The sequence below is a fragment of the Cetorhinus maximus genome, chromosome 9 (assembly GCF_964194155.1).
Source record: "Cetorhinus maximus chromosome 9, sCetMax3.hap1.1, whole genome shotgun sequence".
Classification (NCBI taxonomy): domain Eukaryota; kingdom Metazoa; phylum Chordata; class Chondrichthyes; order Lamniformes; family Cetorhinidae; genus Cetorhinus; species Cetorhinus maximus.
In genome coordinates, this window is record NC_135887.1 from 12,347,761 (window position 1) to 12,364,632 (window position 16,872).

The window sequence follows — 16,872 nt, forward strand, 5'->3', positions numbered from 1 at the left end:
ATTTAAAATGAATTCTCTTAGCTTCGGTCCCTGGAGACAACAGCTTGGTACATAGAGGCTGGAGGCTTTTCACACTTGTTGGACCTGAGACACAAGGTGGAAGGCATTCTCTCTCACTCTCTCTCGCTTTCACTGTCTCACACTCTCACTCTCTCTGCAAAAGTTCACCTCCTGCTCCCCCTCTAAGCGATAAAGATGTTGTGGTCCTGAAATGTCAATAAAATGGATTGCAAGGCCGACCGTCCGTGACTGCTGCCCACCAACCCTTGCCACTTCTCCAGTCCAAAACGAACACATTCCACATAGCCCAAGCTTGCAACGTTTTTAGATGGATTACAGACTTTCAATTCTTAAAGGCATGACTTCTGTCTACACAAAGCCTGTTTTATCTTGTTGTATTTGAGGAAGTGTTTATCCTTGTGCATTTTTGCTCATGAAGGATTATTTATTGGATTTCTCTTTTTGGTCACAGTGCATAGTGTTAAAATTAAATATTGCTAGCTAATTCATCAAAATGCAGTGAATACACATTATGGTCTGATAAATGATAGGCTTTGTTAATTCACAATTAGATTCTCCCCTTGGAATAGAAAAGATGATTAAGAACGTCTGTTGAATGCAGATTTATTAGTGCTATCGTGTCCTGCAGCATCCCTGATAGCTGGATAAATATGGATGTCCTGAAATTATACAATTTGAGCTTCAAAGTGTGTTAGTGATTGCTGTATGTACAAGAGATAAGCTTGGAACTTGGAAGCCCATGAATAGCTGATTGCCTAAATGTAGTTACGAGAAATACAATTTTTGTTCCAAGATATTTCAAAAGAATTCACAGTCATCCTTTGAGTTGCATGGCAACCAGATTGTCTGGAGCTGTTGGTGATACAAGGCTAATCAGGCTCTGTAATAGCACATATCCATGTAAGGAGTAAGGAACAATGCTTCTAGAGTAGTTTAAATTCTAGGTCATAGTTTGATTGTGTTTATTCTGGCACATGCTGAAGTTATGGAGATCTTGTGGCAGCACGTCCAGTATCTACTAAATCCAGATTACAGTGACAAGGTTGGCTGCTTCTCACTACGTTCACCAAGGTAATAGTCAATGATGATGAACCCTTGGAAAATATTTAAAGTGAAATCCTAAAAATATTATGACCTGAGGCCCAAAATTTGATGAGTATATTTTGCTGAGACAACTATCCATGGAATATTTTCTATGGTGGTTTTATGTTCTTGGGTTTCTTAGAGCAGCATGTTTTAGCACCAACCAGAGAGCAGGCTATACTAGGTCTGGTAATTGTTTTTTTCATTCATTCACGGGGTCTGGGCTTTGTTGGCTGGGCTAGTATTTATTGCCTATCCCTGGTTGCCCTTGAGAAGGTGGTGGTGAGCTGCCGCCTTGAACTGCTGCAGTCCATATGGTGTAGGTACACCCACAGTGCCGTTAGGAAGGGAGTTCCAGGATTTTGACCCAGTGACAGTGAAGGTGTATATATCTTCAAGTCAAGATGGTGAGTGGCTTGGAGGGGAACTTCCAGATGGTGGTGTTCCCATCCATCTGCTGCCCTTGTCCTTCTAGATGGTAGTGGTCATGGGTTTGGAAGGTGCTGTCTAAGGAGCCTTGGTGAATTCCTGCACTGCATATTGTAGATGGTACACACTACTGCTACTGTGCATTGGTGGTAGAGGGAGTGAATGTTTGTGGATGTAGTGCCAATCAAGCGGGCTGGATGGGAAAATGTGCAATAAGACAGGATTAATTAATGACCTCCTATTGAAGGCACCCCTAGGTAGCAGTGATCATAATGCGATTGAATTTCACATTCAGTTTGAGGGAGTGAGAAGTGGATTTAAGACTAGTGTTTTACACTTAAATAAAGGCAATTACAAGGGCATGAAGACAGAGCTGGCTAAAGTGAACTGGGAAATTAGGTTAAGGGATAGGTCAGTAGAGATGTAGTGGTAGACATTTAAGGAGATATTACAGAACATTCAGCAAAGATACATTCCAGTTGGAAAGAAAGACTCTAGGAGAAGGACACAGCATCCGTGGCTAACTAAAGAAGTTAAAGGTAGTATCTAATTGAAAGAAAAAGTATATAATTCCGCAAAGATGAACAGCAGATCAGAAGATTTGACAGAATATAAAAAACAGAAAAGAATAACTAAAAGATGAATAAGGAGGGAGAAATTGGAGTACGAGAGAAAGCTAGCTAGAAATATAAAATCAGATAGTAAGAGCTTCTATGGTATTTAAAAAAGATGAGTAAGTAAAGTGAGTGTTGGTCCTTTCAGAGAGTGAGAATGGGGAATTAATAATGGAAAATAAGGAAATGGATGAACTAAACAGATATTTTGCATCTGTCTTCACTGTAGAGGATGCAAATAACACCCTAGAAATAATTGTGAATCAGGAGGTGAAAGGGGGGGAGGAACTTAACATAATTACAATCACCAGGGAAAGGGTACTGAGAAAATTATTAGAACTAAAAGCTGACAAGTCCCCAGGTCCTGATGGACCTCATCCTAGGGTCTTGAAAGAAGTGGCTGCTGAGATAGTAGATGCATTGGTTTTAATTTTTCATAATTCCCTAGATTCTGGAAAGGTCCCATCAGATTGGAAAATAGTGAATGTGACTCCTCTATTCAAGAAAGGAAGAAGACAGAAAGCAGGAAACTAGAGGCCTGTTAGCTTAACATTTGGCGTAGGGAAATTGCTGGAATCTATTATTAAAGAGGCTATAGCAGGGCACTTAGAAAATCTCAATACAGTCAAGCAGAGTCAGTATAGTTTTGTAAAATGGAAACCATGTTTGACGAATTTATTGGAGCTCTTTGAGGCAGGAACAAGAATCTTGGATAAAGGAGAACCTGTGGATGTGCTGCACTTGGATTTCCAGAAGGCATTTGACAAGGTGCCACATCAAAGGATACTACACAAAATAAGAGCTCATGGTTCAGGGGTAACATTTAAGCACAGAGAGAGGATTGGTTAGCTAACAGAAAGCAGAGAGTGGGGATTATTTGGGTTATTTTCAGGTTGGCAAAATGTGACGAATGGATTGTGTTATGACATGGCAGGTGATGTGTGCCAGGCAGACCAAATCCACAAAGGAAATTTGGCCACGCTATCACAACGGTTTTGCAATTTGTAGTTATTACAAGAAGATTTGTGCATTGAATTTAGATAGCACCTTTAGAAATTTTAAAAACTAAATTAAAATATTTTATAACAAAAGATTTCAAGCACATACATAAGATTACAGTTACTTAATACTATAACAAATCCCAAAGTTCCTAATTAAACTAACTCCCAACTACACACCCCCTTGAAGGGGTCCAAATAGATTTTAAATTTAAATAATCAAGCCAGCAAGTTTACCACAGCACCCACTCACAGTGGAATTCCAAAGGTTTTCCTCCATCTTTGGCTACTGGACATGGCAGACTTCTGCAAAACTGGCTGGAGGCTTCCCCAAAGCTGTTTTACACGGCCCTTTTGGACCTTACATGGCCCCGCAACATAACCTTCCATCTTACTTATATATATGTTTTTCTCTCTCTAACCTGTAAATTCTATTGTTCTGTATGTCTTTGGACATTTACTTTCCCATAATATAAAAATCCTTCATGTTGCAAATATGGTCAGCACCTTTGGGAAAAATAAACATACTGCTTGACCTTGCTTATCTTGTTAGTTATAAACATCCTATCATCCTTTTGAAATCTAAACAACTCCTTCACATGTCTAAAAATGCAAATTTCCTTCACACCCTACATGTTAAGCCCTCATCCATGTCTACTATTTGGCATTTCAGATGCCTTTTCCCCTAACTACTTTTGATAATTTCAAGCTTCCAGTCAATCTGACTTTAATTCAATTAAATCACACAGTCAGAACCATCTCAACTCACACCCATAAACCTACTTTACAATAAACCACAGCAATGTAATGAAAAAATATGTTAGTTTCATGACAGTTGCCACAGGGATCAGTGCAGGGGCCTCAACTATTTACAATTTATATCAATGACTTAAATGAATGTATGGTTGCTAAATTTGCTGATGACACAAAAGATAGGTAGGAAAGTAAGATGTGAAGAGGACATAAGGAGTCTGCAAAGGGACATGGAAAAGTTAAGTGAGTGGGCAAAAATTTGGCAAATGGAGTATAATGTGGGGATATGTGAACTTGTCCACTTTGGCAGGAAGAATAAAAAAGCAGCATATTATTTAGATGGGGAGAGATTGCAGAACTCCGAGGTACAGAGGGATCTGCATGTCCTGGTACACGAATCAGGAAAAGTTAGCATGCAGGTACAGCAAGAGATTAGGAAGGCAAATGGAATGTTGTTGTTATTGCAAGTAGAATGGGATATAAAAGGACGGATGTTTTGCTATAGTTGTACAGGGCTTTGGTGAGACACATCTAGAGCACTATGTACAGTTTTAGTCTCCTTATTTAAGAAAGGATGTAAATGTGTTGGAAGCAGTTCAGAGAAGGCTCACTCGACTGATGGATGCGGGGATTATCTTATGAGAAAAGATTGGATGGGCTGGGCCTATATACACTGGAGTTTAGAAGAATGAGAGGTGATCTTATTGAAACATATAAGATCCTGAGGGGACTTGACAGGGTGGATGCTGAAAAGTTGTTTCCCCTTGTGGGACAGACTAGAACTGGGGGGCACATCTTAAAAAAAGGGGTCTCCCATTTAAGACAGAGATGAGAATTTTTTTCTGAGGGTCAGAAATATTTGGAGCTCTCTTTCCCATAGAGTGGTCAATGAATCTTTTTAAGGCAGAGGTAGATAGATTCTTGAGTAACAAGGGAGTCAAAAGTTATTGGGTGTAGTTGGAATGTGGAGTTGAGGCCACAATCAGATCAGCCATGGTCTTATCGAATTGCAAAGCAGGCTCGAGTTGCTGAATGGCTACTCCTGCTTCTAATTCATATGTTTGAGTTTTCATGCTCTCCCTGGATTTCAGTGCCTTTGATTTGCATTTACAGGACTCTACAATCAGAGCGTCCTTAGTGCTCCTTTTTAGCTGGTGAAATGTCTGATGTGTCGAAAATAATTCCAGTGATTCTCTTTGACAATTAGTGTACTGGCAATGTTGTTGCACTAAAATTATTCTTCTATCCCTCACTGAAAATGCTGATCTTTGGTATATATGAGGAAAAAGAAAATCACAGCCAACGCATACAGATCTCTAGATTGTTGATGGATTTTGCATGTGCTGTTATCTTATGTTATTTTTGTATTATTGTAACTTCCCTTGAATGAAATATGTGTCTCTCCTGTCTCTTCACATGAACTAAACCATCAGTCAGTACCATTTGATTCTGCACACCTGTGGTTGAAACTGAGCTTGTATTAATATGCAAACATTTTGGAGGCTGATAAAGGTCTGAGCTATGATTTACACTTGTGACCCTTATTGACCTGTTGGATATTAATTACTTTTTAGAAAATATTCCAATCACAATTTTTCCCATAACTTATGCAACTTGTATCTTTTTCTGACTTTACCATTCTACAAGGTTAGACGAAAGAATATTTTCCTGCATGAAGGAACTCTAATTCCTCCCCAGGCCACATGTATGTTAAGAGCTTAACCTGCTCTGACCCTCTAACAGTGTTGCTGCAAGATGCATAACTGTGTACTTAGGAGTGGCAGATCCTACACTTTAATTCTCTCCTGTACAGCTGAGATCAGCAGTCAGCTGAGTGAGGATATTGCAACTATTCACTGAGTTTTCAAGCACCCCCACCATAATATATACATGTGATTAACGTTAGGAGTACAATATTTTTGTGTTTCCACTTCAAGGAAGTACCAAACTAGGGGTATAAAGATTAAACAGTTACTAATAAATCCAGTAAGCAATTCAGGAGACACTTCTTCGCCCAGAACGTGGTTCAAATGTAGAGCTTGCTTCCATATGGACTGGTTGAGGTGATTAGCATAGATGCATTTATGGGGGTGCTTAGTAGATCGAGAGTAGACCGATGGGGCAGTAATTAGTCAGGTTGGATTTGTACTGCATTCTGTGTACAGGACATACCTGGGCAATTTTCCACATTGCTGCATAGAGCCAGTGTTGTAGCTGTACTGGAACAGCTTGGCTAAGGGTGCGGCAAGTTCTGGAGCACAAGTCTTCAGTACTATTGCTGAAATATTGCTAGGGCCCATAGCTTTTGCACTATCCAGAGCCTTCAGCCTTTTCTTGATGTCACATGGAGTGAGTCGAATTGGCTGGAGACTGGCATCTTGATATCTGATAAGCCATCACAACATGGGGGAGTTGTGCTACTTTGAGGTGGTGGAAGTGGGGGAAGAAGAAAGGATAGTGAATAGAAGAACCCCTTAAATAATAAAAAGTCTAAATAAAGTGGAAAGCAGAGATACAGATGCAGATAACTTAGATCTTTAAATGTGGCAATCTAGGTAGAAACTCTTTCGAGTTATCAACAGTCACAGATTGCAACTCTTTCGAGTACAATCACAGTTCTTGGTTTCTGGGAGTGGGACATGAACCCACAACCCTCTGATTCAAAGGCGAGGGTGCTATGAACTAAGCCACAGCTGACACCTCCCATTATCAACAGTCACAGATTGCAACTCGTTCGAGTACAATCACAGTTCTTGGTTTCTGGGAGTGGTACATGAACCCACAACCCTCTGATTCAAAGGCGAGGGTGCTATGAACTGAGCCACAGCTGACACCTCCGCAATCTAGGTAGAATATTCACTGTATGTTGCAAACACTCAATTGATGTCGAATTTGTAAAAAAAAAGACTGATTTGGCCAAGTTGGATGAATACAGTCCTGGGCACCCCCATTAAATGTAAGATATTTCAGAAATTAAAATGCAGTGAAGTTTCAGTAGAATGATGCAGAGATTGAGAGAGCAAAATTGGGAGTTTTTTTAAACCTCCATCGGAATAAATAAGGTTGCAGGAGAATTTAATAGAAGAAGGGTTGTGGGAGGGTGAATAGTGAAAAATTATTTTCACAAGTGAGTGAATCAGTAACAAGGAGACAAACCCGGGATTATAATTAGACGGATGAAGGGTGTTTGTTTACATGGAGGTTATTAGAATGTGAAAGGCTTTACTGTAATTAGTTATTGAGGCAGAATCTATTTTAGCTTTTAAAAGGACTTTGGATAACCACTTGAAAAGAGAGAATATAAAAAGAAGTGGGGGCAGAATAAGGAGAATGGGTTTGAATAGATCACTTTTGGGCTGAAATGTTGGCACTAGCACGATGGGTCAGGTGACATCATTCTATGCTGTGATTCATAGGACTTTAGGTGTGATCTCCCTTACTATGTCGTGCTACTGAAAACTGTAGTGATGGTACTTGTGTAATTTGAATTGATAAAATTAGCACTTTTACAGTGGGAGTTTCTGTACGGTTGAAATTAATTGGATATTATCGGAGTGTTATTTAATTTATCAATATTGTAATTGGGGCTTCTTCCTGCCCCCTAACTTCCTCCGCCCACGCCGCTCATGCACCACATGTAGAATTCCAAAATATCCTATGAAAGAAGCTGATACTTGGATATCTCAACAACAAGAAACCTCTCTAATCAGAGGAACAGGGCCAAAAGGGATGTGAGTCAAAGGAAGTGGATACTGGTTTCTGTAAATGATACAAAAGATTCAAAGTTTCAGAAATTGCCTTCAGCGTCACTGTTATCATTGTCAAATGAGGCTTCCCCAAAGACTCATCCAATAGCCAGCTGTTTTTGGTTTCCATTTAGTCCAGTATACATTTTTAAAGTTAATTTTAGTTGTCAATTGCTTTCCTTTTGCTGTGAAACCACTTTTTGGATAAATCCTCAATTTTTTGCTCTTGGAATTTTACCTTTATTTCATGAACTTGGATTAACTTTGTATCTTTAAAAATTTGTTCTGAGGTACCTGTCTATATATTCAAGTGAAAACAGCAGAGTATTGAACTGTAATCATAACTAATTTGTTTGAATTGTGAGGAATTTAAGCTCAAGACACATGAGTTAAAAACAAAGCCCTATAGGATTGTTGCTTTTTGCTATCAAGCCACCATAAATTCTATTGCTTTATCTTCTAGCTTCACAAGGGAGGATGTAGCCTTTTCACCGGTATCCTGTTTCCACCTACACACTCAGTTGACTGTACAGTATTGCGTTCCACTGCTGCAGAATATCTTTAGGATACAAGTGCTTCCTTCTTTCAATAGTTTTCTAACATAAATCATTTAGAAATAGCACCAAACTGGACATATAAATGTTATGTTTTGGGGGTGTGTGTTACTATGCAGTTTTTTGACCTCTTGCCCCAATCCATTTCATGCTGGTGGGATACAAGTCTCTTTCTGCTGGCTGCATGGATCTTACACTGTAAAGAGATTGGCCCATTTCAGCCAAGATCCCAACAGGTAAAATACGTGTTCCATTACCCACAATTCAGCACCAGTTGGTAGTCTTACTCAGTGAGGCTACAAGATGGCTGGAATGGGAAACAGAAATGCTGCAACATAGGGCAGCTATTCTGAAATTGAGGGCTAAAAATATTAATGAAGTAGAAGGAAGGGCAATTTAAATGTGGTGCTGCATCTCACCTCTAATTAATGGCAACACTGGATGTTAAAGTAAGAAAGGATTCCATTCCCTTGCACTGCTATCACCCAAAATTCCCTCATGTGTGTGTATATAATACTTTAACTCTGTTTTGGAGAGTGCCTTCTCATAAGCTCCTTCCTTATGATAAGCAATCTTAATTGAGTTGAAATAAAAAATTAAATAGTTTTTGCTCTGCAGTATTTAACCGCTGCAGATGAGATATTTACAGTTCTTTCAGTGTGAATGACATTGAATGGGGCTCACCCTTAAACAAAATAACTTGCATTTACATTGTGCCTTTCATGACCTCAATATGTCCCAGAATGCTTTGCAGCCAGTCAGTGTTGAGTTAAGGCTGTTATCAAAGAATCCTTGAACCTGTCATAGTTGAATTTTTGTACGTAATTATAGACACACTGCTTTCTTGTAGGTTACAATCAGTTAAGAGTCAACCTAGATTTGTGAATGAAGTGGTCACTTTCTCTTGTCCTGTTTTGCTTTTGAAAGTTATTTTTCTAACCTCATGCCTCCCTTTTATGCTTCCTTAAGTGATTTTAGCTGAACCATCCTGTACATTATGAATTTGAATTTGCTTAAAGTTATTAATCTCTCTCCATAAACTGAACCATATTTTTTATTAGCGATATAAAACCAGCAGTCTGAGATTCCAAAACTCAAGGTGAACGGAAAATGGAAATTTTTAAATGCCATTGAAGCGGATTGTAACTAACAAAAATGGCACCACTTGATGGTAGATATCTGAAGGGTGATCCACGTCTGTATCCAGTTGCATTGATTAGGTTTATTATCAAAAATGCAAATGATTATTCTTAATTATCTATTCTGAAACTGCCATTTTTCAGGATTTTTTATGCAAGCTTGCAGTACTTTGCCAGCAAATTGCATTGTACACAGTAAGTGTAGAATCTTTTGGGTGTGTTGCATTATGTGAAATCACTTGCCTGCATTGTGTAGATGTTTTTACATCTTGTATTTTACTTTGACAGGCGTTTGGATGATGACATTCGAACCGTAGTGAGAGGACAGACCAATGTGGGACAGGATGGCCGACAGGTATAAAACCATGTTTCTCGATTGGTGCTTTTTTATAGTCTTTGTAATGCTTGAAATTCCCTATTTTGTCATGCGTAAGTCAATAGCTAAAAAAACTGACTTGATGTAAGGTAGAATCAGTTGTTGCTTATGGATAGTTTGGTTATTTATTTGTCTTGTTTGTGTCATACTGGATTCAACCATGAGCAACCTTTTTGGAGGTTTTTTGAAAAAGACTTGGTAATGGACGGTAGTTCCTCAGGTCACACACAGGAACAGAACGCAAGCAGTGTCTTGCTGGAACACAGCAGAGGTGATGATGATGAGAAGGTAACAAAAAAGGCAGAGAAGGTGCACCTTAAGAGGTCGTGAAGACATTTTTAGAAGGAAGCTGGATGAATGCATCAGAGGGGCCCAAACATAATCAAAGTGTAACTGAAACATCTCTTGGAAGGGTCATGGGTGAGTCCTCCTGAGGTAGTTGGCACAAATTCTTGAGTTCTGAACCAGAATTTATCTATTTGTATTTGTTTGTTGGCTCCTCTATTACTTGCTATCTCTCCACCATTTCTTCTATCTCTTCTGTCTCTTACATGTCCTCCTTCTTCACTTGTTTCTCTTGTCCTTCTCTTTTATCATGCTTTCTCTCAATTATCGCTTTCTCTCATTTCCTTGTCATTCATCCTTCCTCTTTCTTCACCTTGTCCACCTTTTTTTTTCATTTTTCACATCTCGGTGGGATGGCAAACACTTAGGATGGATTTGGAAGCGCTCAAACGGAACATGCAATTTTGTAGGCAGGACCAGGAATCATTTGCACACTCCAGGCAGGTAGGTTAACGCATAGGCCAGGGAGTCAGGCAAGCTGGCACGGAGGCTTTGTTCAGACAAGCAAGTGAGCAAACCAATCAACAAGTATTAGTGTGGCTGAGTAAGCTAGCAGGCTGACAACCACTCAAGTTAAGTGAGTAAGTAAATAAGTGGTCTAACAGGCACTTGAGGTGTGCAAGTGGGAGACTTTCACAATGCATCTTGCACAATCCAGAGTGCTTCGCAGGCAACTTCCATCCACCTACATCTGTTTGCAATTCCAACCCTGACCAGATCTAATTTGTTCCCGCTCAAGCTCTCTTGACCTGTGGTTTTCACATTGGTTGGTAGAACTCACCCCTTCCACTGTTCTCGGTAAGTAAACAGGTGGACCAAGAAGAATTTGTGAACCACTCTGGTGTGTTGGGGTGCGAGTGGTTCCGGGGGAATCAGGATTGGGCCACTGAAGGAACCAAGGGAAATGGGTCGGATGGAACTGCTGTAGCGTGCGTGGGTTCAGTCATTGGAACTAAACAGAATTGGTGGATGGAGCCAAAAGAGCTAATGTGAACAGCAGCCTATTGGTATAAATCAAGGCATTGGAGCTGAAATGATTAGTAATGTCCAACTGGTAATTGAGCATAATATAAACAGAGTTAATTGGAATTTTATGTCCCTGTTGCGGTGTGGGAGGGGGATAAAATGCGGTGAGCCGTTTAAAACTCCATTGGCTTAGGCATGGACGGAGGATCCCGCTGGCAAGAGGGGCTGTAAAATTCCGCCCCATGTTTTAAGTCCTATATAACTCTCCACATGCACTGAATTGAGTATCTTGCTCCTGACAAAAGAGGAGGCCTCTTCAAGGGGTAACACAGAAGAAGAGTAAGCGTTTTATTCAAATATTTGCTTAAAGGCTAATTTTTACCTGGAGATAAATTGAAGATGCAGGTCACACCAACTTTACAACATTTTTAAAGTAGTCGCTCCTACTATTTGCCAGTTCAGGATCAATCGCTTATAAAAAAAAGAAATGAACAATTTGCTTGTACAGTTTTCTGCTGTTAATGTGATTGATACAAGCTGGTTGAATCCAATGGGTTTTTATTGGCTCACATAAAGGCAGTTGGATAATGGCTAAATCTCTATTTCAGCTAGGCAGTCACTTGTAGCCCACAGTCACGAGGCACGTTTGAAAGAAATGACACTGAGTATGTACTAGATGCAAGGCTTTTTAAAGATACTGATCAGCAAGGTCTCCTTCTAGAAGTTGCTTTCTGAGGCTGAAGAACCCTTGTCATCCGTAGAACATTAGCGATTAGCCTTCTCTGTCTTGTTGGATACACCACCTAAGTGATTTTAAGGCTGTAATTTAATCAAAGTGTTCTAATCTCTTCCAAACCTTTGAGACCAGTGCAGATCCCCCATCCATATGGAGATGCTCATATTCTATAAGAATGCCAGTGCAAAAAACAGATACAGAAAGGTTTTCCCATTTGGGGACCTGTTATTAAAACAGGGAGCTTCCGGTAGTTTGAAATTCTTTGTGCAAATGTGCAAGCTTGCATTTGTGAAAATGAAATACAGAACTCTGCAGGCTCTTTTCCCCTTGCTGGTCTGGTTCCAGGACAGCGGTACTAGCACTGTCTCCTGACAGTGCGCTCTGTTTTTTCTCCACCTGATGCAAGACACCATTCGGGAACACTGAGCTCCCTTTGCACATGCAGGCAATCTCATACTGTATTTATTAGAGAACGCTCTTTCAACCTAAGCGTTTTGATTGGCCTGCTTTGATACCACATACGCCATAATGGTGGTGCATTTAACTGGAGCCCTGTGTTTAGTGGAACTGGTGAATTTGGCAGGACCTTGAGATCCCTCCTGTGTTGCTGCCAAAAGGAGGCTATTTGGATTATTTATTTCCCTTGATTGTAGCTGGCAGTGGGAGAACCATGCCTTTGCCTCACCAGTAGCCAGAACCTAAATGAGAGAAAGAACGCGAGATTAAGTGATAGAGAGCAGGTTATAAATATTTATGGCCTATTTATTTATTTATATGAATAAAATATATAATGCAAGTAACAACGTGCCAAGAAAAGTGTGGAAATAGTTTAATTGTTTCCATGTTTTGTGTGCTTTCGAAGAACAATGTATAATATTGTAACATGTGATATAATACCACTGCTATCTGTGCTGAATTAGTTGATGTTAGCGACAGCAATATGATGGCCTAGATGTACCCAAGCTAAAAGGAGGAAAATTCGTCTGGGATCCCAGTCCTGATTTTATAGTATCGTGTTCTGCTCTTACTGTTGAATAACCCAGCATATGACTGCAGGAGAAGCCAGAGGAATAGTGTGAAATAGTTCTTTAAAAGCTTATGTTCTACAATTGTTGCTGCTTCATAATACAATGCACGCATGCATGTTTCGCAAAATGCTTCAGTGCTGTATCTGGATATTTGGCTTCATATTGGGTTTTATTGGGCACTTGCCTTTTCAGCTGATGTCTGTGGGTATAAGGAATCCTTATATATGTAAAAAGGCGAAACTTGTAGATGACAATCTTAAAGAGACTTATCCAATGCTAACCTTATTGCTGAGGATTCCAGGTAAGGCGTAAAAGGCCTGCTAATTTTCTTAGTGCTTGTCACTCATGATGCTGTTCTACTACTGTTGATGCTTTGGTTTGAGGAATGAAACTCCTGGCAGTTGAGGGCGTGAGAGAAGAATTTGATTTTGCATATATGGCTGTGAAACTTTGATTTGAAGGAGCTCGTATGAATGGTAAATTGTGTGCTGAATGGACTATGTTATGAAATTTGCTTAGACGTGTGCATACAGACGAGTACCATAGAACCAAAGAAAGGTTACGTGTAGAAAGAGGCTATTCAGCCCATTGTGTCTGTGCTGGCCAAAAAAGAGAAAAAGAAACCAGCTGCTCATTTTAATCCCACTTTCCAGCACCTGGTCCAGCTTTGCAGGTTACAGCATCAGATGCAGATCCAGATATCTTTTAAATGAGTTGAGTGTTTCAGCCTCAACCACCAACTTAGGCAGTGAATTCCAGAAGCCCACCACCTTCTGGGTGAAAAAGCTTTTTCTCATGTCCCCTCTAATCCTTCTACCAATCACCTTAAATCTATGCCTCCTGGAATTGGCCCCTAAGCTGGGGGAAACCAGTCTTTCCTGTCTACCCTATCTAGGCCCCTCATAATTTTGTACACCTCAATTAGGTCACCCCTTAACCACCTCTGTTCTAAGGAAAAGAACCCTAGCCAATCCAATCCCTCCTCACAGCTGCAATTTTCAAGCCCTGGCAACATTCTTGTAAATCTCCAGAGCAATTATTCCTTCCTGAAATCTGGTGACCAGAACTGTACATAAAATTCCAGCTGTGGCCAAACCAGCATTTTATACAGTTACATCATTACATCCCTGCTTTTGTATTCAATACCTCACCCAATAAAGGAAAGCATTCTATATGCTTCCTTGACCACCTTGTCCACTTGTCTTGCCACCTTCAAAGGCCTGTGGACGTGCACTCCAAGGTCTCTCATTTCCTCAACCCCTCTCAACTTCCTGTTTATTGAGTATTCCCTTGTTTTGTTTGTCCTCCCCAAATTCATTATCTCAAACTTTTCCGGTTTGAATTCCATTTGCCACTTCTCTGTCCACTCAACCAAATCATTGGTATTTTTCTGGAGTTGACAACTATGCTCTTCACTATCAACTACATGGTCAATTTTTGTGTCATCTGCAAATTTCCCAATCATGCCTCCCACATTTAAGTCTAAATCATTAATATATCCAACAAACAACAAAAGCCCCAACACTGAGCCCTGTGGAACACCAGTGGAAACCTTTCTCCATTCGCAAATACACCCATCGACCATTACCCTTTGTTTCTCGTCACTGAGCCAATTTTAGATCCAACTTGCCACCTTCCCCTGTATCCCACGAGATCTCACCTTCCTGACCAGTCTGCCATGTGGTACCTTGTCAAATGGTTTACTGAAATCCATGTAGACAACATCCACTGCACTTCCTCAGAAAATTCTATTAAGTTAGTAAGACATGATCTTCCTCTCACAAAACCATGTCAGGTCAACGTTGGAAGTGCAATTTGGAATTAGCCTCAAAAATCAAGTTTAAGTGTAACAGTATAATTTGGGTCTAAGGAGCTTTTGCATAATGGATGTCAATGGTCTCACATAGCATTGAACAGTATAAATGGCATCCTGTCCTTCTGATCCTTTAAAGTGCTTATTAATTAGTTGCTAGATGGAGGAAGGTGAAAATTTGTCATTGGGATAAGGGAATAAGATTATCGTGGTCATTTTTAATTTCTGAAGCTGTTCTTTAATTGCTTGATCATGTAGCACTGACTGTCATGGAGGATTCTGTAGCCTGGAGTGCCATGATTTAAAGGACCACAAAAGGATTGCATCAGTTTGTAACTGGAGATGCACAACGATGAAATGATCATGTGGGACTTGAAAGAAGTTCTCTCCCACAAACCTGTATCACATTAATTCATGTGTCAGCAGCTATCACATCTATCAAAGAACAAACTTTCCCAATGGCTGATGCAGTGGCCCTCGTACAACTCCGCAAGCTCCCTGAGAGGGCATTAGTGATCTTGCCTTATTCAAATTTAAATAAAATAACAGGCAGAAGCTGCAGCGCTTCTGTGGATGGGTGTGGTTGTAGTCAGTACAAAGCTGATTGAGACTTCTTTCTGAGCCTGATAACTGTACCATCTCTGGAAGTAGTGTAAATCCCGCAGGAAATGGGACCAAGAAAAAACAAACGAGAAGCGGATCAGTTTACTGGACTGTCTTCACACGTGTTACTGCTTCCAGATGTGGGTTTCACTCAGAACAGAGCTTCCATTGTTGAATTAACTGTGAGGTGACAACGTTCTATTTGGTTTTGGAGTGATGAATAAATGGTTCTTCTACAAGTCTTGATGTCAGGAACAGATATTTTTTTTGCTCCCACTGGTATTTGCGCGAGTTTCATGTTCTCATCCATAATAATTCACAAAAAGTCACCCTAACATTATAAAAGCTAAAGTTCAATTTGCACTGATGGCAAAACTATATTTTCGTTGCTTTTTTAAAAAAAAAACAAATGCCATTACATCTAAATTGACTTTGATTAGCCTACATTTATTATTCACTCCTTGATGCCTTTGATTGTTATAATAGTTGAGTGGGATGGTTGGTTGCCTCAAGAGGGCATTAAGAATCAATCACGCAGGCAGGTTCCCTTTCTGAAAGGATATAGTAAACCAGTTTGATTGCTGCAACAATTCATGGTTATCTTCTTGCTGGTCCTAGTCCACAATTAACAATTCAGTTTTGCAACTTGCCATGAACCTACCAATCTCTGCGATCCTAGCCTATTTTGATAACCAGTACACCACTGTACTTGTTATTTACATGAGCACATGGATGCTGTTTTCTCTTGGTTTGCATTGTTAACCAAGTTTTTGTTGTTTGTATTTAGAAAACTGTGTTATTCCCTTCCCATTTTATATTTTTGACCAGGCTTTTGATCATCTGACCCCTGACCAGGCTTATGATCATCTGTCTTAATATCTCATTTGGTGGCCCAGTGCCAGATTTTGTTTGATAACACTCGTGTGAAGCTTGGGATGTTTTACTATGTTAAAGGTTCTATGTAAATGCAAGTTGGTTGAAGCTTCAGCCACTTTATTCTTTCATGGGACATGGGCGTCGCCAGCTAAGCCAGTATTTTTATTGCCCATCTCTAATTGCCCTTGGGAAGGTGGTGGTGAACTGCCTTTTTGAATGCCTGCTGTCTATATGGTGTAGGTACACCCACAATGCTGTTAAGGAGGGTGTTCCAAGATTTTGACCCAGCCACAGTGAAGGAGCAGCGATATAGTCCCAAGTCAGGATGGTGTGTGGCTTGGAGAGGAACTTGTAGGCGGTGGTGTTCCCATACATCTGTTGCCCTTGTCCTTCTAGGTGGTAGAGGTCGCGGGTTTGGAACATGCTGTCGAAGGAAAAGTATCAAATTGAAAGAAAAGACTTACAATGCTGCAAAGATTAGTGGTAGGCCAGATGATTGAGAAAATTTTCAGAAACCAACAATGGACAAAAAAATAGAGGAAGAAATCAGAGTATGGGGGAAAACTAGCAAGAAATATAAAAGCACACATTAAAAGCTTCAATTATATAAAGGGGAAAAGAGTAGCTTCAGAGAGTGTTGGTGTCTTAGATGAGACCGAGGAATTAATCATGGGAAACAAGGAAATGGCAGAGACTTTGAATAAGTATTTTATATCTGTCTTCATAGTGGAAGACACACAAAGCATCCCAAGAATAATAGAAAAGCAGGGTGCAAAAGAGAGAGAGAAACTT

The 16,872-nt window shown here is 40.0% G+C and overlaps 1 protein-coding gene across 1 annotated transcript in view; it reads left to right on the top strand.

The window, feature by feature from the left end:
- Positions 1–16,872, top strand: part of vps53 (VPS53 subunit of GARP complex) — a 250,550-nt gene that overhangs the window by 20,802 nt on the left and 212,876 nt on the right. Inside the window, exon 4 of the mRNA XM_078548073.1 lies at positions 9,626–9,692. Within this exon, the coding sequence (XP_078404199.1) occupies positions 9,626–9,692 (67 nt within the window). The remainder of the gene's footprint in view (positions 1–9,625; positions 9,693–16,872) is intronic.